Raw genomic sequence first — 26,920 nt, forward strand, 5'->3', positions numbered from 1 at the left:
ACGGACAGGAAACTCTTTCTATCCATCTGCAGGCAAACACACACACACACACACACACACACACACACACAGACACACACACACACACACACACACACAGACACACACACACACACACACACTTTTCAGCTCTACTGTCTAAACTAATTTTTTAACTTCTGACTGAGCTCATGGCCAGGTTAAAATCGGTTTGATCATGTGGACATGATACGTATTAGGTGTTCATTTCCACACTGTGCCTTTTTGGTCTCTTCTTAATAGTCAGTCGACTATAAAGACTAAAGTCAAGTTATCTGTAAATGCTTGTGAGTAAATGTTTGAGTTGTAGAGCGGTCAGGTTTTTGTGCTCATGTGACTTTGTTGATTTATGTGACACGAGGAAGGACGACTCCAAAAATCATTAGTCAAAGTCCATTCAGAGGGAGCTGCAATCAATGGCTAATACCGGCACACACACACACACACACACACACACACACACACACACAAACACAAACAGCATGACTGCCCTGCACCAATTAGTCAAAGCCTGCAGAGCAGATGCCATCAAAATTCCTTGTATACACTGAAAAACAAGGCATTCCTCATCAGATTACCACTGAGCCCTGCAAGACCACTCAAACGCGCAAGTAAACCCACACGACAAAATATGCCATGTAACATATTCACAAAGCACGCACTCGTACACTGCACACAGAGCAAATACTCAAACACGTTGCATTCCCTCCCCCAACTTCAAGACACGTTTGTCAGCCCTGTTTTGATCCTTGTATCAGAAAGGTCTTCTGTTCTTTTCCAATCCCTACTCCAGCCATCACCTCCCATGTTTATTTTCTTTATTTTGTTTAATCTGTTGTTTCCACCACCACCCTCCCCCCCCACACACCCCAAAACCACATAATTTAATCAATAACTTCTAAGAAGTGCATGTGTCGCACTTCTAAACCCAGATAGGCCAGTTGCCCCTCTTACCCTTGCACTCTCTTACCCCACTCCCTCCCTGCCACTCTCGCTCCCTCCCACCAGTGCTTTCTAACTTTTCTCCCTCCTCTCTCCCGTCTGTATTCTCTTTCTGTGTTTGAATGGAGAAGCTGGCTTCACCGGAACCAGCACACCCTTTGCCCGGTGCAGGGCCCGTTGCTGAGGTTTCTGTTGCTAAGACGGCAGAGCCTGTGGAAGACGAGGGTGCATCATGGGTGAGATCCAAACTCTTTGAGTGTGGGTGCATGAAACGCTTGCTACCGCAGGCTTACAGAGAAGAACTCTACCAAGTGTTACGACTCACAGGCCCACTGGTGAGTAGCGGAAAGTGGTCTTCTTTTTCTTCTTTTCCTTTTTAGTTGGGGGATCCTATGATTATAGTATGTACAGTCAGCGCACTCCTGCACTGCAGAATTACTGTTTATAGTACAAGTTTACATAATGCAGTGAAACTAGTCACTATATCTCAAATATAAACTGAATATACTGCATGCCTAAAAAAGTGAAGAAAAAAAATGAGGTCTATACTGACTGAATATTAATGCAATCAAGTCTGTGCCTTGTGATTTCACAACACTGCTTTGCCAAGTACTGATAAGTCCCCTGGACACAGTTAATGGCAATAAATCGCTGTGGTTTCACCGTACCAGCAAATTATTAAAGTCCTTCCTTCTGCTTGTTTCTACAGCTGCTGTCGCGGATTCTGCACTTCCTCCTGTCATTTGTTATCACCATATTCTGTGGTCACATTAGCAATGCAGCACTGGCTGGATATGCACTGGCCTCAGCGGTATGTACAGTACTCCTTTTCAGAACAGTTTATTTTAGCACCACTGCTTTGTCTACTTATAGTGGGTTGTAATGGTAGTGCATACTGGAGGTGATGCTGGTTTGCCTACATCTACATCTCAGCAGAGTGACGTAGCCAAGGAGCAACCTCTGTGGATGAGTAGCCACTATGGATGGCTCCAAAAGCAATTAAATTCACCAAAATTAACCATATTAAAATAAAGCATGGTCGAAACAAACAAAAACAAAACTTTATAGCTTATGCATCTTTTCGGAACAACTATACAGGAACTTTATTATAACTTATTTGCAAAGCAGAGGTTCAACTGCTATTTTGTTCACTGAGTGCAACAGAGGAGACAAATCCATGTGGTGAAACAAAGAGCAGAGGACAGCAGCAAAATAGCTAATAACTCTTATTACTATAGTGGTTTCTATAGTTAATTATATGAGAAATTCAATTCAATTCAATTCAATTCAATTTTATTTATATAGCGCCAAATCACAACAAAAGTCGCCTCAAGGCGCTTTATATTGTACAGTAGATAGCACAATAATAAATACAGAGAAAAACCCAACAATCATATGACCCCCTATGAGCAAGCACTTTGGCGACTGCAGGAAGGAAAAACTCCCTTTTAACAGGAAGAAACCTCCGGCAGAACCAGGCTCAGGGAGGGGCGGCCATCTGCTGCGACCGGTTGGGGTGAAAGAAGGAAAACAGGATAAAGACATGCTGTGGAAGAGAGACAGAGATTAATAACAGATATGATTCGATGCAGAGAGGTCTATTAACACATAGTGAGTGAGAAAGGTGACTGGAAAGGAAAAACTCAATGCATCATGGGAATCCCCGGCAGCCTACATCTATTGCAGCATAACTAAGGGAGGATTCAGGGTCACCTGGTCCAGCCCTAACTATATGCTTTAGCAAAAAGGAAAGTTTTAAGCCTAATCTTGAAAGTAGAGATGGTGTCTGTCTCCCGAATCCAAACTGGAAGCTGGTTCCACAGAAGAGGGGCCTGAAAACTGAAGGCTCTGCCTCCCATTCTACTTTTAAATACTCTAGGGACAGCAAGTAGGCCTGCAGAGTGAGAGTGAAGTGCTCTAATAGGGTGATATGGTACCACAAGGTCATTAAGATAAGATGGGGCCTGATTATTTAAGACCTTGTATGTGAGGAGCAGGATTTTGAATTCAATTCTGGATTTAACAGGAAGCCAATGAAGGGAAGCCAAAACAGGAGAAATATGCTCTCTCTTTCTAGTCCCTGTCAGTACTCTTGCTGCAGCATTTTGGATCAGCTGAAGGCTTTTCAGCGAGTTTTTAGGACATCCTGATAATAATGAATTACAGTACATTTCTAATTTTAGAGATGTTGCGCAAATGAAAGAAAGCAGTCTTACATATTTGTTTAATATGTGCGTTGAAGGACATGTCCTGGTCAAAAATGACTCCAAGGTTCCTCACAGCATTACTGGAGGCCAAGGTAATGCCATCCAGAGTAAGAATCTGCTTAGATACCATATTTCTAAGATTTTCAGGGCCGAGTACAATAACCTCAGTTTTATCTGAATTAAGAAGCAGAAAGTTAGCGGCCATCCAGGTCTTTATGTCTTTAAGGCATTCCTGCAGTTTAACTAATTGGTCTGTGATACCTGGCTTCATGGATAGATAGAGCTGCGTGTCATCTGCATAGCAGTGAAAATTTATGCTATGTCTTCTAATGATGCTGCCTAGGGGAAGCATGTATAATGTAAATAGAATTGGTCCTAGCACTGAACCCTGTGGAACACCATAATTGACCTTAGTGTGTGAAGAGGACTCTCCATTCACTTGAACAAATTGGAGTCTATTAGATAGATATGATACAAACCACTGCAGCAGAGTACCTGTACTGTTTGACAACTACTCTTTCAAGGATTTTTGATATGAAAGGAAGGTTGGAGATTGGCCTATAATTAGCTAAGACTGCTGGGTCTAGAGATGGCTTTTTAAGTAAAGGTTTAACTACAGCCACCTTGAAGGCCTGTGGTACATAGCCATTTATTAGAGATAGGTTGATCATATTTAAGATTGAAGAATTAATTAATGGCAGGACTTCTTTGAGCAGTTTTGTAGGAATGGGGTCTAAAAGACACGTTGATGGTTTGGAGGAATTAATTATTAAAGTTAACTCAGAAAGATCAATTGGAGAAAAAGAGTCTAACTTAACATCAATGGTACTAAAAGTAGCTGTAGATAATATTACATCTGTGGGATGATTATTGGTAATTAATGGTAATGAGAAAGTAAAAGGAAAATCAGAACTGGCGGCTGCCAAGGCTTTCCCCTCAGCCTCCTAGTAGATGTGACAAGTGGTCTAAATGGTATAAATTTGAAAATCCTAGGAAACGACCTATAACGTTGAGGTCGAGGTCAAAGATTTTTAGTATATACACCTATGGAATGAATTTGAAACTCCTGCTTCATCTCATTCTCGAGTTATCGCATTCACAAACTTGGGTGTCCGCGCTGCCTGCACACCTGCCCAGCGAGTGGATAAAAATATCCCATCAGCCTTTTACAGCTGAGGGGTAAAAAAATACTGAGTTACTCGGTTTAGCCTATCAAGCAACATTTCTAGCCTGTTCTTACATACACAAGGCATGAAGGATCGCTGAATGGTTCCTATGAAGCAAAACTATAATTTGTCATAGGCTTTAATTGTACCTGGCTTATTCATAGTGTTAATGCAAAGCCAATAATGTTTCCTTGTTTTTAATGTTCTACCAATTACTGCATGGCTTCAGTATCTCTTTTCTATGTTGTAGTAATTTCATTAGGCCATCATAGTTCAGCATTTGTTGTCTCAAACTCCAACGTAATCTTCTAGTCACCACTTTTTCACTTGCATGCATGAACCCAACACAGTTCTCTGCCTATCAGGTAATTGGAAATAGCAAAGAAAATTGGACTTTATGCATCTTTAAATCATATGCTTTGGCCTACACAGTCACCAGATTTTAGCCCTGAGGAACTATGAGAGATTTTGGACTGATTTCTTTAAAAACACCAAAGAAGGGAATATCTTCTAAAAAAAAAAAAGGTGTTCCATCGCTCATGTAGAGGTGCAGAGTACTTTCATGTTTTTGCCTTTCTGACTGTACTTGAGGCCAAACACTTCACTTTAAGTTTTTTGGGGTTCACTTTAATATGTTACCCATTTTGTAATTTATGTTGGGTTGTTTTGGCTCTCATGTGCACAACCTTTCTGACTGTAATTGAAACCTTTTCAGTTCAAGATGGCGAGGCACTAATCGGATATCCAGAGTTTCTGAATGTGGCTTATTGCACATTTAAAACACAACTGAACAAAATATTTAGAAAATTCAAAATATTAGATAGATCTTATAACAAAAAAATATGTTTTACAGCCGACTAACTCCACTATAAAAACAAAACCCCAGTAGGTCATGTCACTGTCCGAGGTGCTGAAGCGACAAGGAGATTGGCAGAGAGTAACCGGCCAAGAAAAATATCTACTTACTCACCTGTCCTTGCAGAGGAAGGACTTTGCCTTATCCTTCATTGTAGCTCCAGCTCTCGTGTAACAGAAGATGCCTTTATCAAGTGGACAGGAGACAGGTGTTTCCTTTCTAGCTTTTTGTGCAGGAACAAGTTGTTATCTGGTCCAAAGCAGAAGCAAAACTCAATCATCCACCTCAGTGATAGTGCTGTCCTTTCAGCTCAAATGCTGAAGCTTGTTGAACTTGCTTTGATTAATTAATGAATACTGTGTTGTATTCTCAGGGATGTCAAACTCATTTTACATCATGGGCCAAATACAGCACACTTTGATTTTAAGTGGGCCAAACCAGTGACGCTACACTTTCTTAAACTATACATTTAATCCCTGAGACATCTTAATTTAAGAAAAAGAAGTGCAATTTCAACAGTACGTGTCAGTTTTCCTACATAACAGAGAAATGCTGGTGTAGTAAATGAAAGCACAAATTCTTGGATTTAAATTGAAAAAAATGAATGTGTAAAGTTACAGAGAAAGTTCAAGCAGCTTATTGCCCAGGTTGTCCTATAATTACAAAACAGAAAGTTCATAGAAAATATTTAACCGTGGAACCACTGTAAAAACTACAGTATACTATTAAAAAACAGGATCTTTTCTGTCATTTATTTGCTTGTCTTCTACTCAATTACTTTGGTGTAGTATGAATGGCAGTAGGTAGTAGGAGGTCTTTCTCAGTAAGAAATTTTTAAAGATTATGTAAAGATAGTTAAAAGTACAAAATTTATACCCTCTAGCTGTCCAGTGGGCCCTTTAATTATGTTTGAGACTTGTGGTTTAGTGTTTAAAAGTGAATGAACTGTAGTTGCTCTATCATATCTTTGATTAAGCCAGCACTTTTTTGTTGGCAGTGTGTGTCTGTGGTGTTAGCCACTTGCTCTGAAATGGATCTAATAAGTAGTAGTTAATGCTAAGTGTTCTGCTAGCATTATATCTAACTTGGTAAAAGTTTACACTATCTGCATAGTAGTCCACCTCCTTCTGCACAGCATGCCTGCTCCTGGCCTGCTATCCCTATCCTCCACTCGGTTATACTGTGATTTGCTGATTTCAACTTGATCCATCCTTGAAACGTTTCAGTCGGAGCTCCGGTTATAAATGACTTCCAGACTCCTGGACTGGGTGTGCAATGCATCCACGTAGCTGCCTGACTGGTATAACAAGAGGCAAGTCCGGTTTAGCTTAATGGTCGAAAGTTTCCATCTAAAAATGTCTGAGCTTTTCCTTTACCTTTGGCTGTGAGTGCGGTCCAGTCTCAGGGTATGGTTTTGGTTGAGTTTCAGTTAAAAAGGAATATTTTAAAACTTAAATTTTATACAAGCTCCCCTCTGCTAACCTGCTAACTTCCCGCTACTGCTGTGAGGTTAGGCTAAAATCATCAGAGCAGTGGGAATTACTATATTGTGTTTTCTGTTAATGGGAGATTAAGCTTCCTTTCCTTGCCAGTCAGTTAATAATAATTTGTGGAATTGCTACAAAGAAAAATCAAACTATATTTTATTGTATAAAAAAAAAAATCAAGATTATTATTATTATTATTGTTTAACTGAAGTACAAACAGAGGCTGTAGTTACTAGGATCTGCTCCTTTTAGGGGTTGTCTGAGCAAATCATCTGCCTCTATATCACCCCATCACTAGCATCCTCTTCTGTACACCAACCCTCTGCATGGCCTCCTTCATTGCATCCATGAATCTTATCTGTGATATTTCTCTTTTCCTCATGCTTTGTCCAATAGAGTCAATTTTCCTGCTCTGCAAATGTGCAAAACATTTTAGCCTCGCCTCTCTAACTATTTCTCCAAACTACTCAGTCTGAGCTCTCCCTCTGATAGATTCATTTCTAATCTTGTCCTGGCCACTCCCTGTGAAAATCGAAGCATCTTCTTTTTCTTTTTCTTTTTTTTTTCTGTTGGTATCCCTTTTATTTTTGGTAACTAGGTACTCTGCTGGATCTTTTATGTTTGGATTGCTGAACAAATTCAAAGGTTTTTCATTCTCCAGGGACTCCTTGATTAGCACGATTTTAGGACACCTCGTTCCCCCTTCTGATTTATTCAAAAAAATTTGGAACTAAACAGAACTTTATCTATCAAAGCTTTAACGACCTTTGGCTTCATCTGAAAATCACTCCACTGACACGAGGTTACTCACTGTTGTTTCTGGCCTGTAACTTGAAATTAGGGTCACTGAGGTGGAATGTATCAGAGATGAAAACAGCTCCTATTTTGTCTATGTATGGCAGAAAATCAACAAACATTTTTGCTTTTGCATTTGATCAGTCAGAAAGGTTTTAAGCTCTGGGCATATACTCCTAAAACAGTCCAGTGCTCTGTGTTTGCTGAATCACCTGACATCTTTGTGAGGAGCAAATCAAGTTGCACCAACCTTTGTGATGATGTTTATTGTTTTCAAGTTGTGAGCCTGTCTCTCTCCCTTTCTGTGTGCGTGTGTGTCACCATTTTAAAATAGTAGGAACGACCTCTCAGGTGCTTTTCAGTACCTTGCCGGGTGTTGTCTGTCTGTGGACCAAGTTTGTCCACTCAGTACAGGGAGTGCAGAATTATTAGGCAAATGAGTATTTTGTCCACATCATCCTCTTCATGCATGTTGTCTTACTCCAAGCTGTATAGGCTTGAAAGCCTACTACCAATTAAGCATATTAGGTGATGTGCATCTCTGTAATGAGAAGGGGTGTGGTCTAATGACATCAACACCCTATATCAGGTGTGCATAATTATTAGGCAACTTCCTTTCCTTTGGCAAAATGGGTCAAAAGAAGGACTTGACAGGCTCAGAAAAGTCAAAAATGGTGAGATATCTTGCAGAGGGATGCAGCAGTCTTAAAATTGCAAAGCTTCTGAAGCGTGATCATCGAACAATCAAGTGTTTCATTCAAAATAGTCAACAGGGTCACAAGAAGCGTGTGGAAAAACCAAGGCGCAAAATAACTGCCCATGAACTGAGAAAAGTCAAGCGTGCAGCTGCCAAGATGCCACTTGCCACCAGTTTGGCCATATTTCAGAGCTGCAACATCACTGGAGTGCCCAAAAGCACAAGGTGTGCAATACTCAGAGACATGGCCAAGGTAAGAAAGGCTGAAAGACGACCACCACTGAACAAGACACACAAGCTGAAACGTCAAGACTGGGCCAAGAAATATCTCAAGACTGATTTTTCTAAGGTTTTATGGACTGATGAAATGAGAGTGAGTCTTGATGGGCCAGATGGATGGGCCCGTGGCTGGATTGGTAAAGGGCAGAGAGCTCCAGTCCGACTCAGACGCCAGCAAGGTGGAGGTGGAGTACTGGTTTGGGCTGGAATCATCAAAGATGAGCTTGTGGGGCCTTTTCGGGTTGAGGATGGAGTCAAGCTCAACTCCCAGTCCTACTGCCAGTTTCTGGAAGACACCTTCTTCAAGCAGTGGTACAGGAAGAAGTCTGCATCCTTCAAGAAAAACATGATTTTCATGCAGGACAATGCTCCATCACACGCGTCCAAGTACTCCACAGCGTGGCTGGCAAGAAAGGGTATAAAAGAAGAAAAACTAATGACATGGCCTCCTTGTTCACCTGATCTGAACCCCATTGAGAACCTGTGGTCCATCATCAAATGTGAGATTTACAAGGAGGGAAAACAGTACACCTCTCTGAACAGTGTCTGGGAGGCTGTGGTTGCTGCTGCACGCAATGTTGATGGTGAACAGATCAAAACACTGACAGAATCCATGGATGGCAGGCTTTTGAGTGTCCTTGCAAAGAAAGGTGGCTATATTGGTCGGTGATTTGTTTTTGTTTTGTTTTTGAATGTCAGAAATGTATATTTGTGAATGTGGAGATGTTATATTGGTTTCACTGGTAAAAATAAATAATTGAAATGGGTATATATTTGTTTTTTGTTAAGTTGCCTAATAATTATGCACAGTAATAGTAACCTGCACACACAGATATCCCCCTAAAATAGCTAAAACTAAAAACAAACTAAAAACTACTTCCAAAAACATTCAGCTTTGATATTAATGAGTTTTTTGGGTTCATTGAGAACATGGTTGTTGTTCAATAATAAAATTATTCCTCAAAAATACAACTTGCCTAATAATTCTGCACTCCCTGTAGTTTCACAACCATTTAAGACCACTGTATAATGTAAGTAAGCTCATAGTGAAGTCTGTGTTTGAAGACGGGTGTTGCCAGGATGGATGGTGTGACTCGATCTCAAGATGCTTTGCAGCATAAAATATATAAAGGAATGGAGTACATGACACATTTCAGTTTGATGCAACATTAACCCAAGTTTGGCCTTTCATTTTGGTGTGCAAAAATAACTGCCTCTCTTTGACTTGATACGTATTTTGATTGTCAAAGGTTGAAGTGTAATACATTTTTAATTTAAGAATAATTTGAATGTGACAGCAGGCCATGATCTTAAATTAATTTATAATACAACTGCAAGTTGTGGACATAATGAATGTATGAACTGTTTACTAAAGTGTGACTTTTATTCTTCACCTCTCAGACCGTTAACGCGACCACAGTTGCAACAGGCCATGGCCTTGCCTTGGCTTGTGATACACTCATCTCTCAGGTGAGCAAACCACACTGTGTGTGTGCATTATTGTTGCAGTGGTTTTATCCACGGGAAGGTTTTAACTTCACTATGATGGAATCAAATCCGGTTACCGTCAGCATGTTTGTGTTTTGCAGACTTTTGGCAGTAAAAACATGAAACGTGTGGGAGTGATTCTCCAAAGGAGTTTACTGATCCTGCTGGCGTTTTGCCTGCCATGTTGGGCTATTATCATGAACTCTTACAGCCTACTGATCCTCATGCACCAAGAGGAAGAGGTGGCGAGGTAAAATCATGGTTTTTAAAGCTGATATAGCATCTTTGAATATATAATTGGAAAAAAAGGAATACAAATCTATATTTTTAGTTCTGTCGTTGGCATTTTTGTCAGCAGTACTAATACTATTCTGTGGTTTATAGATAACTTCAGCTTTATGTGTTTTCACTTAATGTGAAGACACTTTCCCACAATGCTTGTGTTTACAGGTGCACTATTGAGCTGAACTTGAATGATTGTCTTTGTGTTTGCTTCACTAAATGAATATCATTTTGTTTGCTTCCCCTTCAGAATTGCCCAGATCTATGTGATGGCATTTCTACCAGCTGTTCCAGTGAGTTTAATGAACTGAAACTGAGACTCCACTTACCTCCTAACCTTGACTGAGATTATCAGTTATTGTGTACTTGTCAGCTGCACTGTTGCAACATCTGCATTTAGTAACACATGTGCAGCAGTTTAGTTAGCGCACTAGTATTGACAGCTACTAGTTGTTTAACCCTCATGTTTGAGAATTATTACTGCCAATTTAATTTAGTAAAAAACAAACAAACAACTAAATTCATGTTGTCTTTCTTTCTGCTACAGGCCATGTTTCTGCACCAGCTGCAGGTTGCCTACCTGCAAAACCAGGTAGGTTCATGAGATGAAACAAGTATCCTTCTGGTGTGTAGGAATCAGACAACTTCCAGAGGAAACTAAAACAGAAAGGTCATGTTGTTATGTTGTTAAGTGTGGGATCTACCAAGGAGATATCCTCCTCCTCCTCTTACTAAGAAGTACAGCAAGCACTTGAAGAGGTATACCAGGGGAGTAAACCAGAGGTTGCAGACCACAGCAACCTCTCTGAACAGGGGCCAATAACCATCATAGTGCAGACATCCAAGAATGGATCTCCAGTCTGAATAACTGGCAGCACAAATGAACCAGCTGCTAATCAAGGAGAGACACTTGTAATGGCTAACTGAAGGCCGGACAGTCCTGATCCCCAAGGATCCCAAGAAGGGACCGATCCCATCCAACTACCGGCCAATAACCTGCCTCAGTACCGCATGGAAGCTCCTGTCAGCCATCATAGCAACAACAGGCATATGGCTCAATACATGAGCAGGTCAAAGAAAGGAATACCAAAAGGGGGTGAAACACCAGCTACTGGTGGACAAGAACGTTGTTCAAGACTGCAAGGCCAGGCTGACCAACCTGTGCACTGCCTGGATTGGCTACAAGAAGGCCTATGACTCGATGCCTAGAACTGTTCAACATCAACAGGACCCTAAGAGCCTTCATCAGGAATTAAATGGGGATGTTGTGTACAACACTAGAGGCCAACTTCAGCCTACTGAAGTTCAACTTCAAGCCCATAGCACCAAGCCACCATCAAGTGTGGGATCTACCAAGGAGATGTTCTGTCTCCGCTGAACCACCTCAGTGAGAGCTTTAACAAGACTGGCTATGAATACCAACTACAGAATAGGGTAATTGACAACCACTTCCTCTACGTGGATGACATCAAGCTGTGTGCCAGGGGTGAACAAGACCTTGATTCACTTATCCACATCACCAGAACTTAGAACTTTATTTATTGCATTGTACAGTTGCCTGCACAGTGAAATTACGTAGCAAAACCACAAAGGTGCAAGAAAGTGACTTGTTTCAAAACAACAATATAAAACACTATCTACACAATATACACAATGCATAAGTTAGAAAAAAAAGGTAGGATGATTATTGCACATTTGCCAGGATATTGCGCAGGAAATTGTTAATAGCAGCAACGTAATGGCTGTATGGAAGAGGTCTGCTCGCACAGGCATACCCACATCCGCACACACCCACACTCACATGCACACGTACACACACTCAAGGTTACCATAAGTAAACAAAGGGGAAGACTGCAGGAGTGGTGTCAGTGTTCTGGTGCATTGAGAGTTCTGACAGCCCACGGGAGGAAGCTGATCTTTAGTCTGTTGGTTTTGCATCTGATGGATCTGAACCTTTCTCCAGACGGCATTATGTTATATAGGTGGTGGTTAGGATGGAAGTCGTCTTTTAAAATCGCCCAGGCTCTGGAGGGACATCTAGAGCTGCCAATGGAGTCCAGGGAGGGGAGTGGACAACCGATCACCTCTCTGCAGTTCTGGTGACCCTCTGGAGTCTCTTCTTATCGGCTGTTGTACAACCAGCGTACCACACGGAGATGGCGTGCACCAGTACACTCTCAGTTGTGGCTCAGTAGAAGGACACTAGTAGGTCACTCTGCAGCTGGTTCCATCTCAGAACCCTCAAGAAATGGAGGCGCTGCTGGGCTTTCCACCATGATGTACAGCAACAACATCGGAGTTTCATTTGGACTGGAGAAGTGTAGTCAGATGGTAACAAAGAGAGGGAAGGTAGTTAGAACTGAGGGGATTGAACTACCAGAAGGGAACACCACATCTTCCCGAGAAGAACTCGAGAAGATGTGGAGGGGGAAAGTTACAGTGGTCCCAGTGGTAGTCGGAGCACTCGGTGCAGGGACCCAAGCTAGGCAAGTGGCTCCAGCAGTTCCCAGTAACAACATCTGAGATCGCTGTCTAGAAGAGTGCAGTCCTAGGAACAGCAAAGATACTGTGCAGGACCCTCCAGCTCCCAGGCCTCTGCTAGAGGACCCGAGCTTGAAAAATAAAGACTGGCCACAGGAGCAAGAGGGGAATAATATATAAATATTCATATATGTATACACACATATATATACATATATATATATATATATATATACATACATATATATATACATACATATATATATACATATATATATATGTGTATATATATATATATATATATATACATATATATATACATGTGTATATATATATATATATATATATATATAAAAAAAAACAAAACACCCAGCACGCCCCTGCGGGCGGTTTATCCTTCAAGCTCGGGTCCTCTACCAGAGGCCTGGGAGCTTGAGGGTCCTGCGCAGTATCTTAGCTGTTCCCAGGACTGCGCTCTTCTGGACAGAGATCTCCGATGTTGTTCCCGGGATCTGCTGGAGCCACTCGCCTAGCTTGGGAGTCACCGCACCTAGTGCTCCGATTACCACGGGGACCACCGTTACCTTCACCCTCCACATCCTCTCGAGCTCTTCTCTGAGCCCTTGGTATTTCTCCAGCTTCTCGTGTTCCTTCTTCCTGATATTGCTGTCATTCGGAACCGCTACATCGATCACTACAGCCGTCTTCTTCTGTTTGTCTACCACCACTATGTCCGGTTGGTTAGCCACCACCATTTTGTCCGTCTGCATCTGGAAGTCCCACAGGATCTTAGCTCGGTCATTCTCCATCACCCTTGGGGGCATCTCCCATTTTGACCTCGGGACTTCCAGGTTATACTGGGCGCATATGTTCCTGTACACTATGCCGGCCACTTGGTTATGGCGTTCCATGTATGCCTTCCCTGCTAGCATCTTGCACCCTGCTGTTATGTGCTGGATTGTCTCTGGGGCATCTTTACACAGCCTGCACCTGGGGTCTTGCCTGGTGTGGTAGACCCCAGCCTCTATGGATCTTGTACTCAGAGCTTGTTCTTGTGCTGCCATGATTAGTGCCTCTGTGCTGTCTTTCAGTCCAGCTTTGTCCAGCCACTGGTAGGATTTCTGGATATCAGCCACCTCCTCTATCTGCCGGTGGTACATACCGTGCAGGGGCCTGTCCTTCCATGATGGTTCCTCGCCTTCCTCCTCTTTCTTGGGTTTCTGCTGCCTGAGGTATTCACTGAGCACGCTGTCAGTTGGGGCCGTCTTCGTGATGTATTCGTGGATGTTTCTTGTCTCATCCTGGACTGTGGTGCTGACACTCACCAGTCCCCGGCCCCCTTCCTTCCGCTTAGCGTACAGCCTCAGGGTGCTGGACTTGGGGTGAAACCCTCCATGCATGGTAAGGAGCTTTCTTGTCTTTATGTCAGTGGCTTCTATCTCCTCCCTTGGCCAGCCTATTACCCCAGCAGGGTACCTGATCACGGGCAGGGCGTAGGTGTTGATGGCCCGGATCTTGTTCTTACCGTTCAGCTGACTCCTCAGGACTTGCCTGACCCGCTGCAGGTACTTGGTGGTTGCAGCTTTCCTAGCGGCCTCTTCATGGTTCCCATTCGCTTGCGGGATCCCCAGGTACTTGTAACTGTCCTCTATGTCTGCAATGTTGCCTTCTGGTAGTTCAATCTCCTCAGTTCTGACTACCTTCCCTCTCTTTGTTACCATCCGACTACACTTCTCCAGTCCGAATGACATTCCAATGTCATTGTGGTATATCCTGGTAGTGTGTATCAGTGAATCGATGTCTTGTTCACTCTTGGCATACAGCTTGATGTCATCCATGTACAGGAGGTGGCTGACAACCGCTCCGTTTCGTAGTCGGTATCCGTAGCCAGTCTTGTTAATGATCTCACTGAGGGGGTTCAGGCCTATGCAGAACAGCAGTGGGGACAGAGCATCTCCTTGGTAGATCCCGCACTTGATGGTGACTTGTGCTATGGGCTTGGAGTTGGCCTCTAGTGTTGTGCGCCACATCCCCATTGAGTTCCTGATGAAGGCTCTTAGGGTCCTGTTGATCTTGTACAATTCTAGGCATTCCAGTATCCAGCTGTGGGGCATTGAGTCATAGGCCTTCTTGTAATCAATCCAGGCTGTGCACAGGTTGGTCAGTCTGGTCTTGCAGTCTCGGCTGACTGTTCTGTCTACCAGTAGCTGGTGTTTTGCGCCTCTGGTATTCTTGCCAATCCCTTTCTGTGCCCCGCTCATGTATTGACCCATGTGCCCGTTCATCTTAGCCGATATGATGCCTGACAGGAGCTTCCATGTAGTACTGAGGCAGGTTATTGGTCGGTAGTTGGATGGGACCGGTCCCTTCTTGGGGTCCTTGGGGATCAGGACCGTCCGACCTTCAGTTAGCCATTCCGGGTGTCTCTCGTTAACTAGCAGCTGGTTCATTTGTGCTGCCAGACGCTCGTGGAGTGCAGTCAGCTTCTTCAGCCAGTAGGCGTGAACCATGTCGGGCCCTGGTGCTGTCCAACTCTTCATGCTGGAGACCCTTTCTTGGATATCTGCCACTGTGATGGTTACTGGACCCTGTTCAGGGAGGTTGCTGTGGTCTGCCCTCAGATCCACTAGCCACTGAGCATTGCCGTTATGGGTTGCGTCCTTCTCCCATATGCCCTTCCAGTATTGCTCCGTCTCCAGCCTTGGTGGTGCTGTTCTGTTATTGTTCCCTTGCCACTGAGAGTACACCTTTGCTGGTTCTGTGGAGAACAGCTGGTTTATTCTCCTGCCTTCTATCTCTCTGGTGTACCTCCTCAAGCGGCTTGCCAAGGCTGTGAGTCTTTGCTTGGCAGTTTCCAAGGCCTCAGGTATGGACAGCTTGCTGTATTTCTTATGCACCTTCTTTGTCGCGCCTTTCTGCAACTCCGTTAGTTGGCTAACCTCCCTCCGTGCTACTTTGATCTTGCCCTCTAGCCTCCTTCTCCATGGAGGGTACTGCCCCTTGTGGCTGTTCAACTTGTAGCCAAGCATCTCACTGATCACTGCTGCCGTAGTGTAGATCAGCTTGTTAGTGTCGGTAACCGTGGTTGTAGGTATCGTCCGTAGTGCTGCATTGACATCATCTAGCAGACCTTCTGAGGGTACTTCACGTAATCTTGGTAACCGGCTACGGGGGATCCAGGTTTCAAGCTTGGCCATGATCCTATCTTTCAGGTCAGTTCCTCTCGCACTCAACGATCCTTCTCCTATCGCACTTGGGGCTATGTACCCAATCTCGGGTGGGGGTGATGATGATATCTCCCCCCTGACCTGGCGTCCTGACTCCTCCTTGCCGTAGCATTTATGTTGTACCTCGTCAATCTCTAGCTGTGAGAGCAGTCCCTTCTTTCGAATGTTGGAACACTGAGCTACTAGTTGTTTCGCCGTCATTGTGGATGTTGGGTATCGAAGAATCCATAGGTCCCTCATCCTATTCATGTAACCCCTTCCGCCAGGGTTACTTGCGTAGTAGCATTCCAACAACGCCCTGTTTTCGTCTCTTGCCCACCGATGCCTTCTTGTTCCAGTAGCCCACTTGTCGTCAGGGTGCCCTGGTTCCTCAACACCTGACGCGGACCTTGTTGATCCGGGCGACGTCCGAGCCGGCATGCCTTCATATTTATCTGTCTCGCTCATGTCTGCGGTAGGCTCACTTAGCATAGGGGGTCTAGCCTTAGGACCCTTACTGGATACAGACGCCCCAGGCAGGAATCGAACTTGCGATCTTCTGCTCCAAAGGCGTGTAGTTTAACCACTACGCTATCCAGCTGCATATACATATACATACATATATATATACATATATATATATGTATATATATATATATATATATTGCCGACATGGTTCACGCCTACTGGCTGAAGAAGCTGACTGCACTCCACGAGCGTCTGGCAGCACAAATGAACCAGCTGCTAGTTAACGAGAGACACCCGGAATGGCTAACCGAAGGTCGGACGGTCCTGATCCCCAAGGACCCCAAGAAGGGACCGGTCCCATCCAACTACCGACCAATAACCTGCCTCAGTACTACATGGAAGCTCCTGTCAGGCATCATATCGGCTAAGATGAACAGGCACATGGGTCAATACATGAGCGGGGCACAGAAAGGGATTGGCAAGAATACCAGAGGCGCAAAACACCAGCTACTGGTAGACAGAACAGTCAGCCGAGACTGCAAGACCAGACTGACCAACCTGTGCACAGCCTGGATTGATTACAAGAAGGCCTATGACTCAATGCCCCACAGCTGGATACTGGAATGCCTAGAATTGTACAAGATCAACAGGACCCTAAGAGCCTTCATCAGGAACTCAATGGGGATGTGGCGTACAACACTAGAGGCCAACTCCAAGCCCATAGCACAAGTCACCATCAAGTGCGGGATCTACCAAGGAGATGCTCTGTCCCCACTGCTGTTCTGCATAGGCCTGAACCCCCTCAGTGAGATCATTAACAAGACTGGCTACGGATACCGACTACGGAACGGAGCAGTTGTCAGCCACCTCCTGTACATGGATGACATCAAGCTGTATGCCAAGAGTGAACGAGACATCGATTCACTGATACACACTACCAGGATATACAGCAATGACATCGGGATGTCATTCGGGCTGGAGAAGTGTAGTCGGATGGTAACAAAGAGAGGAAAGGTAGTCAGAACTGAGGGGATCGAACTACCAGAAGGCAACATTGCAGACATAGAGGACAGTTACAAGTACCTGGGGATCCCGCAGGTGAATGGGAACCATGAAGAGGCCGCTAGAAAAGCTGCAACCACCAAGTACCTGCAGAGGGTCAGGCAAGTCCTGAGGAGTCAGCTGAACGGTAAGAACAAGATCCAGGCTATCAACACCTACGCCCTGCCCGTGATCAGGTACCCTGCTGGGGTAATAGGCTGGCCAAAGGAGGAGATAGAAGCCACTGATATAAAGACAAGAAAGCTCCTTACCATGCATGGAGGGTTTCACCCCAAGTCCAGCACCCTGAGGCTGTATGCTAAGCGGAAGGAAGGGGGCCGAGGACTGGTGAGTGTCAGCACCACAGTCCAGGATGAGACAACGAACATCCAAGAATACATTGGGAAGATGGCCCCAACTGACCGAGTGCTCAGTGAATACCTCAGACAGCAGAAACCCAAGAAAGAGGAGGGAGACGAGGAACCATCATGGAAGGACAGGCCCCTGCACGGTATGTACCACCGGCAGATAGAGGAGGTGGCTGATATCCAGAAATCCTACCAGTGGCTGGACAAAGCTGGACTGAAAGACAGCACAGAGGCACTAATCATGGCAGCACAAGAACAAGCTCTGAGTACAAGATCCATAGAGGCTGGGGTCTATCACACCAGGCAAGACCCCAGGTGCAGGCTGTGTAAAGATGCCCCTGAGACAATCCAGCACATAACAGCAGGGTGCAAGATGCTAGCAGGCAAGGCATACATGGAACGCCATAACCAAGTGGCCGGCATAGTGTACAGGAACATCTGTACCGAGTATAACCTGGAAGTCCCGAGGTCAAAATGGGAGATGCCCCCAAGGGTGATGGAGAATGACCGAGCTAAGATCCTGTGGGACTTCCAGATACAGACGGACAAAATGGTGGTGGCTAACCAACCGGACATAGTGGTGGTAGACAAACAGGAGAAGACGGCCGTAGTGATCGATGTAGCAGTTCCGAATGACAGCAATATCAGGAAGAAGGAACACGAGAAGCTGGAGAAATACCAAGGGCTCAGAGAAGAGCTCGAGAGGATGTGGAGGGTGAAGGTAACGGTGGTCCCCGTGGTAATCGGAGCACTAGGTGCGGTGACTCCCAAGCTAGGCGAGTGGCTCCAGCAGATCCCGGGAAGAACATCGGAGATCTCTGTCCAGAAGAGCGCAGTCCTGGGAACAGCTAAGATACTGCGCAGGACCCTCAAGCTCCCAGGCCTCTGGTAGAGGACCCGAGCTTGAAGGATAAACCGCCCGTAGGGGCGTGCTGGGTGTTTTTTTTTTTTATATGTATATATTTGCATATATAGACACAGTGTCATGATGTGCCATTCCAGCTGTTTACCCACAATATCAGCTAATATTAGCACAATATTATATATAGCATCCTAAAGCGCCCTTGTAATGTTCAGACTTGTGATTGTCTGTGACAGAAATGCAATCATGCACATACTATGCAATTTTTTAAAATAATTTATTGTCCTTCTTTTGTCTATTTCAACTGTAAGGTCTATTTTTAGCACCAAATACAATATAAACAGCTAATGTGCAGTTTCAGTGAGATCATGTCTTATTCTAGTTTCCACCAGTGTGCTACATTTACCTGAATTTGTCATTGGGAACTTAGTAAAGTAATTCAAGTAAATAAATAATCTTGCTGAAGGAATGGTGGCTCTGCATACTGGATTGCTAATCATGTCTTTTAAAAAAATCTTTCAGGGGATCATATTGCCACAGATGTACACAGCGGGAATAGCGAATGTTTTTAATGTGGGCTTCAACTACGTCTTGATCTTCACCCTCAATTTGGGCGTCCTGTAAGTGTGTCACACTTCCTCTTTATGCCTTTTCATTTTTGATGGACTTTTTGATGGCAGCATAACAGATAAAATCTACTAATAAAACAGAAAAAAGCCCTCTGTCACTGCCATGTTCACTACACTGTTGTCCAAAGAGGGGAGAGAGAGGAGAAGAAAATTTGTTTTCTGTTAAATGTGAGTCAGCAGTGCACTGATGTTTATTATTTTTGAAATTTATTTAAGAGAGGGGGGCAGCGTAGGACAAAGGAAGAAGAAAGTTCTCTGACAGGAGTTATTCCAGCTGGACAAACATTTGATTCATCAGGCAGATGACTCAACCAATCAGGCCTCTGTCTGGGCCCTGTTTCCTATCCTTCACATTTACAAAGCACTCACTCCTACTAATTGTAAAAAGTCTTATCCTCAGCTCATCAGAAACCTAGTGTGCCAAACCACAGTCTTTCTGTTAGTGTTTTGGTCCATGCCTCCTCAGCATAGTCCTGTGTTTGTTAATGTTGTTTGTTAATGGTCATTCCTCTGGCAACCACAGGTATAAATACGTTTTATCATCTGTGTTTTCAGTGGATCAGCAATCGCTAACAGCCTCGCTCAGATCACCCTCTGCCTGCTGCTGTATGGCTACATCAGAATAACGAAGCTCCATCAGAAGACATGGGGAGGTGAGTGCTACAGATGAATAACGCAAAGTGAATGATGCAGCTTTTCAGTCATTAGTTTTACTGAATTGAGTATTCTCTAAACCTTGCAGGTTGGTCCACTGAATGTCTGCAGGAATGGGGCTCTTACATGAAGCTGGCTATTCCAAGTTTACTTATGGTCTACTTTGAATGGTGGCTCTGGGAGATTGGCAGTTTTCTTGCTGGTGAGTGTTATTTGCCAGACACACAAACATGCACATAAACGGCTGATTACACACACTCATTTTACACATATTTTCTCAAGAAGAAAACAAAAATCAAGCTATTTTTTTCCTTTTAACCAAGCAGTTATCACTATGACAGAACATCTCTACCGTGCACAAGTCACAAAAATACAGTGATCATGTCTCAAAAACCCAGATTCAGGCTTCCAGGGTTTCATATGGAACAAATCTAAAGAAAGAGTACCTAATCTTGCTGGTTTGGGCTAACTTGTTATAACTGGTTTCTAGGAAAAAGATTTATCTATAACTAGCAGCATATTATTAACTATGTAATAACTTGACCTTGATATTACTGTTGGTACTTCTGGTTGTCTTTGTTCTTCTATTACTCCAATATTACATTATGCAGCATAGATTAGAATTAGGGTGACTGAACAGAGATGAGCATGCTCATGCTGGAGGTGAGCAGAGTTGGGGAGGAGTGCATATGCAATACTGATAGATCTACATGTAAAGGAAGCAAAGGGTCCAATAACTTTTCTCAAAAATGCATTAAAATGTTGACCAGGGTTGTCTTATCTTTCTGTAAACAAAAATCTATACTCTAATCAGTGGCCTGATAATATTTAGAATCATATTCCACCAATTATACATTATATTACGATGTGCTTATTTCCAGTTAGAATCTGTTCAGTATCAGTGACAGTGTAAATCATTACAGTCAAAATGCTGTTAAAATATATTTACTACTTTGCAATTCTCCCATCTTCTTTGAGGTTATCTCCCCAGATAATGTCCTGGTTTTCACATTTTCTTTTGCAAAAAAATCATGATGGAAAATGGAAAAGTTTAATTCACATGATCTTACCTCACTGTAAAATCTTAGTATCAAAAGTTTGTGTAAAAATGTTTCATTCGTGTACAGCAGCAAAACCTTTTATGAATCTCTCTCTAAATCATCTCAGGTTTACTTGGTGAAGTGGATCTTGCTGCTCAGCATGTGCTGAATGAAATAGGAACCATTGCATACATGGTATGGATCAGCCATTTACTTAGTTGAACACAGTCATCTTATTATTTAACAGCAATTCTGCAAAATGCTTACTCTGGTCTGGACCTTGTAGATTCCTTTAGGTATCCATGCAGCTGCTTGTGTGCGCGTTGGGAATGCTCTGGGTGCCGGGGACACCACCGGAGCTTTGCTCACCTGCAAAGTGACCCTATTTCTGTCGGGTATTAGGATATTTAAACATTTCTTTGAAAATTCAAACATACGTAATACATGATAAAATAAGGACACATATGGACTTACATGTATTTTCTCTATAGGAACGCTTGCTATTTGCCAGGGTATTGGTTTTGCAAGCTGTAAGTCAGTTGTTGCCTTCATATTTACCTCTGATGTGTGAGTATCACAGCAACACACACATTCAAGCCTGTAAAATATTATCATAACACTGTTTTAATGCTCTTTTTCTGCTCTCTGCAGCGAAATTGTGTCGACCGTGTCTGAAAACCTCACAGTGCACATTTTTGTACAGTTCTTTGATTCACTTCTGGTATGCCTTTTCACAACAACAAAAAATTTCTCATCTCACTTTACAAAGACTAATTCAGAGAGCTGGTTGTGTGGGGTCAATCAAATCTAACCCTCAACTTTGTTTCCTTTTATTCTGTGTCCCATTTCAGTGTGTCTGCTCAGGGATCCTTGTAGGATCTGGGATGCAGAAAATTGCTGCCATCTCCAACCTGATGGGTTACTACTTCATCGGCCTGCCAGTGGGAATAACTTTGATGTTTTATGCCAAGCTGAGGATATTAGGTAATACTTTCATTCCATTGTAGGCATGTTTCTACAGACAAGCTATAAGTTAAATGCTGTAGTGGTGCAAAGGTTTGCACTTTTGCCTCACAGCAAGAAGGTTTGGTATTCAAAGCTCTCTCTCTCTCTTTCTCTCTCTCTCTCTCTCTCTCGCTCTTTTTTTTTTTTTTTTTTTACAATAGTTTGCATGTTCCCTCTTTGCCTGTGAGGGTTTTCGGCTGCCACAGCCTAAAGTCTTTCATGTTAGGTCAAGGGTGTAGGTGTAGATGTGACTGTTAGCCCTGTGTTAGCCAGGGTGTACTCAAGCCTCTTTAACAAAGTCACCTGGGATAAGGTGCAGACTCCTGGTGACTGTAACTGGATAAATGATTAAGAAAATTGATGGCTGGACTGATAAGCCAAAATCAAACGACTCAACGGCATAACATGAAAAGAAGTTCTGAAATAGGCTTGAAAGCCCTGAGATACATTCTTTACTTCAGGCAAGAGACAGTCGGGTACACTGTCAGATCAGAACAGGCAAACCAAGTCTGACAGGGAAGAGCAAGGACAAAAACCAGGATACCAGGTAGGTTCAGATTCACAGATAAACCTTCATGGAGAAGAAAAGGCAGGAATTCTCAATGCAAAGATAATTTGGCACAGAGACAAGGAACGCAAAATACACAATGGAGAGTGCACAATTTGACAGAGGTCATATGACATTAGGGCGAGACAAGTAATAAAACAGCTGATAACAATATCTGATTCCGAGATTGATCACCAGTGGCACTTAAGTTGCCACATAAGAGCTTGTAGGCAGCAACACTGGGTGTCTAAATGTAACTCCATGTAACTAGATTTCAGTTATTTACATTTAGTTTTGCAGTCTGATCATTTTTAATACAAAGATATCCCATTACCCACAATGCACTTCAGCTGCTGTTGATTTAGGATTTGGGTGTATAACCCAGCCTTTAGTATCAGTCTGAGATAAAGAGCCAGCTATAGGTCACACTCTTCACCTGAGGTGATTCAGCAGCTGTTTTGTAACATTTTCCACAAGAGCCGAAAAACCTTGATGTGTAAAACTGGATGGATATGGATATGATTACCTTTAAAAAAAATATTATTAATTATTTATGTTTCTGATTAAATTAAATTCTCATTCACTTAAAAACAGTTGCACACAACACACAATTAAATGTTATACAGTATTGTGCAAATTTCTCATTTCTTAATTTTTGCTTTCAAGGAGTGAGAGACTTGTAATTTTTAAAGTGTTCTTAAACAAATCTGATCAAAATTAATGGAATTATGAACACAAAAAAAATGCCATCAGATTATGATCCACAGTGCAGTGCTGTCTTGCCAGCAGCTTAATATTTCAACACGACAATGATCCCAAACACTCTGCAGTAAAAGGATACCTGGACAGAAAAGTACATAGTGAAGCACTATCAGCCTGCAATATTATTAAAGCAGTGGAAGAACGCTGGTTTGAGCGCAGAGTCAAGGAGGCCATTTATGTGAAAAGGGAAAGACCATCGCTGAATCAAGGAGGGGGCCTAAGGGTACATCTTTCACCATCTTACAATGCTGTGATTGCAGCCATTCCCCAACTCTCTGTGAATGGTACTCATGGCCATTGATCAATGGTCTTTGATCAATTGGCTTTCATAGTGGTTGTCACAGAAATAAAATAAAATAATACAAGTACCATGGGATTGCAAAGACAGTTGGAAATTCTGTACACAGGCACAGCATCTGAACATGGAAGCACAGTCCAGGTGTGCTGTCTCTACTTTATACGAGCATATGGACTCTACAGCTGTGAATAAGCAGAGTCAACTGTCAGCTTGGCTGTGTCTTTAAAGACCATTGGTATAAGCAGTTTGATAGCTTGATAGCTAGACTATTTCTTGATGTGTTTGTTTGAATTTGTGTTCCTCCTTTCAGGTTTGTGGCTGGGTCTACTTGTATGCCTTTCCCTCGAGACAGTGTTATTTCTGGTTCTGATCTTTAAAATTAACTGGAAAAAAGTCACTCAGAAGGTAAGACACTCATATCTTTCTCTAAAAGCATAGATATTATTTCAATCTTCCAAAAAAAAGTATGAATGTAACAGGTGACATTTCTGAGTTAAATCTTTGGAGGTCTGTCAGTAAGTTTTTCTTATCTGTATATCGTTGCAAAATTTATTTTAGTTTTATTCTTAGAACTTTTGCTTTTTTGTTTAGCTTAAATTTTTTCTCACTTTCAAAAAAATAGATAAGATATAAAAGACAATATGTACTCTCACACATCCCAAATACTAATGCATTTAATTATTTTTGTGTAACCTTGTCACTGTGGACTGAACGGATTCAAGGGCAGACAGGGAGAAAGGTGCAAAAGGTTTATTTACAACAAACCGGGTGTACTGAAGGGAGGAAAGGGGAAGGGCAGGGCTCCACAGGGAATGGTGAGGGAAATTCCACACACACTCCTCTTCTGCCACGCCACACAACACACTCCTCTTCACTCCTCTCCATGCTTGTAATTCACACTCACACTCGGGTAGTCCAGGGACGCAAAACACGGATGGAACCAGGGAATCTAGGTACAGAGACAGACGAGAGAATCAACACTAGGAAAGGCACGAAGGAAACACTGGAGACAATTTTACAGCTGGTCAACACTAATGCGACAAGAAACACTGAGCCACCATCTTAAATGGTGGCTGGAAGAGGCAGGAATAATGAGACACAGGTGAGCAGTCGCTTGCAGGTGTTTTGGCTCACCCCACAGTGAGCTCCGCCCAGGCGAGCAAGACAGAAGAAAGAGAGAGCTAGAGAGAAAAACAACAACAAATACCTGTAGCCTGTTCGAGCCGGCTAGGGAGACAAACCTGCCGTATCTGGCTGCTTTAGCGAGCAGAGTAAAGATCTAAATGCCCGGTTGTGCCAAACACATTTGTTTGTCAAGAGTAGCTCTATAAACTCTATATAGTCTCCTTGTTTTTGTCAGTTTCTTTTTATTTTAATTTTTTGTTTTTTTTTATTGTTATTATTCATATTATTGCATAACAATGCCAGAGCTGACAGGTGAGTAGTAATGTGTTTGAAAACAGCAGGAAGAAAGCAGAGGACTATATCTGTTTTTAGATTGTGGTTTACTTTTGTGGATTTATACCCAAGAGTTACCAGATTTTTATTTGCTTCTTGAACCTCGCTCTGACATGTTTTAGGCTCAACTGCGAGCTGGGAAGAAGTTATTGGTAGGACCTGGACACCTTCCTGGTACAGGGCTCAATGAAGCGATGCTGCCGGATATTGCTGTCTGCCCAGACTCAGTAAGTCTTTCAACACAGCGTGTTTTTTGTATCTTGCCATATCATAATGGAGCCACTCACACATTCATTAACTGCATCTTTGCACTGTGAAGGCCCAGTCGGATGGTGGAGAAGCTTCAAAAACAGATGGCTACAGTCCTGTCAACACCCTGGATCAGGAGATGAAAGCTGCTCATGAGGCAGGCATCATCAATACTAATGCAACACCATCTGAGAGGGACACTGAACATAACGAAACCACCAAACCTAAAGTGGTGCTTTCTACCACACAGCTGATTTTCCGTCGGGGAACCACCTTACTGGTTTCGGTTCTTATTTTGATTATAGGTGTTGCTTGTCATATTGCTTTCCCTGTACCAGAGCAGAGTGCACAGAGCAAGGCCAACTTTACTCTGAACTGGGCCAATGACTCCACTCCCACGCCACTGGCTCCACTGAACTTTACACCACACTTCTGAGATATTTTTAACTTCCAAATATTGACTTGTCATGGCTGCATGTAGTAAGTGTTAAATTCCTTCCTAGTTGCACATCTACTCGTAAACCAGGGTTCTTATTTTCTAAAACTGGTGCTACCTTGTGTAGAGAGAAAAAAAACCGTCTCAGTGCTGCACTGCTGAGCAAATCCACAGAAAGCTGGAAGCAATATCAAATGAGAGGGAATCTGGCAGGATTAACAAAGGTCTTGTTACAAAGATCATGTTTTAACCAGCTCAGAGCTGAGATTTCTTAACTGGAGCAACAAGGTAGGTTACAAATCCTCACAGGAAAATCACGTGGGCATCAAGCAACAGATGTTTTCCCACAGATAGCTTTTTGTTTTTCAACCTGTTCTTGACTTGATTTACATGTTGCATTGTGAGATGTATATCGCAGCTTACTGACCTCAAATCATTCTCTCATTTTTTTAACTTGAAGATTGACTGTAAATATGTGATGCTAAATTTTACATGTCTGTAAGTGAAATATCATCGTCACATAGTCTTTTACTGTTGCTCTGGCTCTGTATATTTTCAGAACAGAAGTGAATAATAAATAATGAGCTATGTGTCAGTGGAATACATCACAGCCTCTAGTCTGAACTCTACTTTTTCTTTACAAACAAAACACGAAGACTCATATACTGATATGCAAAATAACCATAGTTCCTTCTCTTATAGATGCACTACTAATAACTGCAAAGTAACTATCATCACATGAAAACAGTGTGGAAATAAATCCTTTAAATAATACACTATATTCCAAAAGTATTTACTCACCCATTCAAATGATTGAATTCATGTGTTCCAATCACTTTCATGGCCACAGGTGTATAACATCAAGCACCTAGGCATGCAGACTGCTTCTACAAACATTTGTGAAAGAATGGGTCACTCTCAGGAGTTCAGTGAATTCCAGCACAGTACCATTATAGGATGCCACTTGTGCTACATGTCCAGTTGTAAAAATATTCTATAGTCAGCTGTTAGTGATATTATAACAAAGTGTAAATGATTGGGAACAGCAACTCAGTCATGTAAAATCACAGACCCGGGCCAGTGGATACTGAGGCGCAGAGGTCTTTCTGCAGAGTCAATCCAAACTTCATGTGGCCTCCAGAGTAGCTCAAAAACAGTGTGCAGAAAGCTTAATGGAATGGGTTTCCATGGCCGAGCAG

The 26,920-nt window shown here is 42.9% G+C and overlaps 1 protein-coding gene across 1 annotated transcript; it reads left to right on the forward strand.

Moving 5' to 3' along the window:
- Positions 1-1,029: 1,029 nt before the first annotated feature.
- Positions 1,030-26,324, forward strand: slc47a1 (solute carrier family 47 member 1). The gene is made up of 17 exons (XM_003446735.5): positions 1,030-1,295; positions 1,670-1,771; positions 9,849-9,917; positions 10,037-10,185; positions 10,468-10,510; positions 10,765-10,809; positions 19,166-19,263; positions 19,828-19,925; positions 20,015-20,128; positions 21,094-21,161; positions 21,253-21,361; positions 21,458-21,533; positions 21,618-21,687; positions 21,818-21,950; positions 23,889-23,983; positions 25,159-25,263; positions 25,356-26,324. Exons 1-17 carry the CDS (start codon positions 1,083-1,085, stop codon positions 25,719-25,721), a joined length of 1,953 nt encoding a protein of 650 aa, XP_003446783.1. The 5' UTR covers positions 1,030-1,082; the 3' UTR covers positions 25,722-26,324.
- The last annotated feature ends 596 nt before the right edge of the window (positions 26,325-26,920 follow it).

The sequence above is a fragment of the Oreochromis niloticus genome, linkage group LG10 (genome assembly GCF_001858045.2).
Source record: "Oreochromis niloticus isolate F11D_XX linkage group LG10, O_niloticus_UMD_NMBU, whole genome shotgun sequence".
Taxonomy (NCBI): Eukaryota; Metazoa; Chordata; class Actinopteri; order Cichliformes; family Cichlidae; genus Oreochromis; species Oreochromis niloticus.

Excerpts from the sequence above, each read along its gene's own strand:
- slc47a1 (XM_003446735.5), top strand. The coding sequence starts at position 1,083 with ATGGAGAAGCTGGCTTCACCGGAACCAGCACACCCTTTGCCCGGTGCA. Across the intron at positions 20,129-21,093 it reads GATTGGCAGTTTTCTTGCTG|GTTTACTTGGTGAAGTGGAT; the intron begins GTGAGTGTTATT and ends AAATCATCTCAG. Across the intron at positions 25,264-25,355 it reads TTGCTGTCTGCCCAGACTCA|GCCCAGTCGGATGGTGGAGA; the intron begins GTAAGTCTTTCA and ends TGCACTGTGAAG.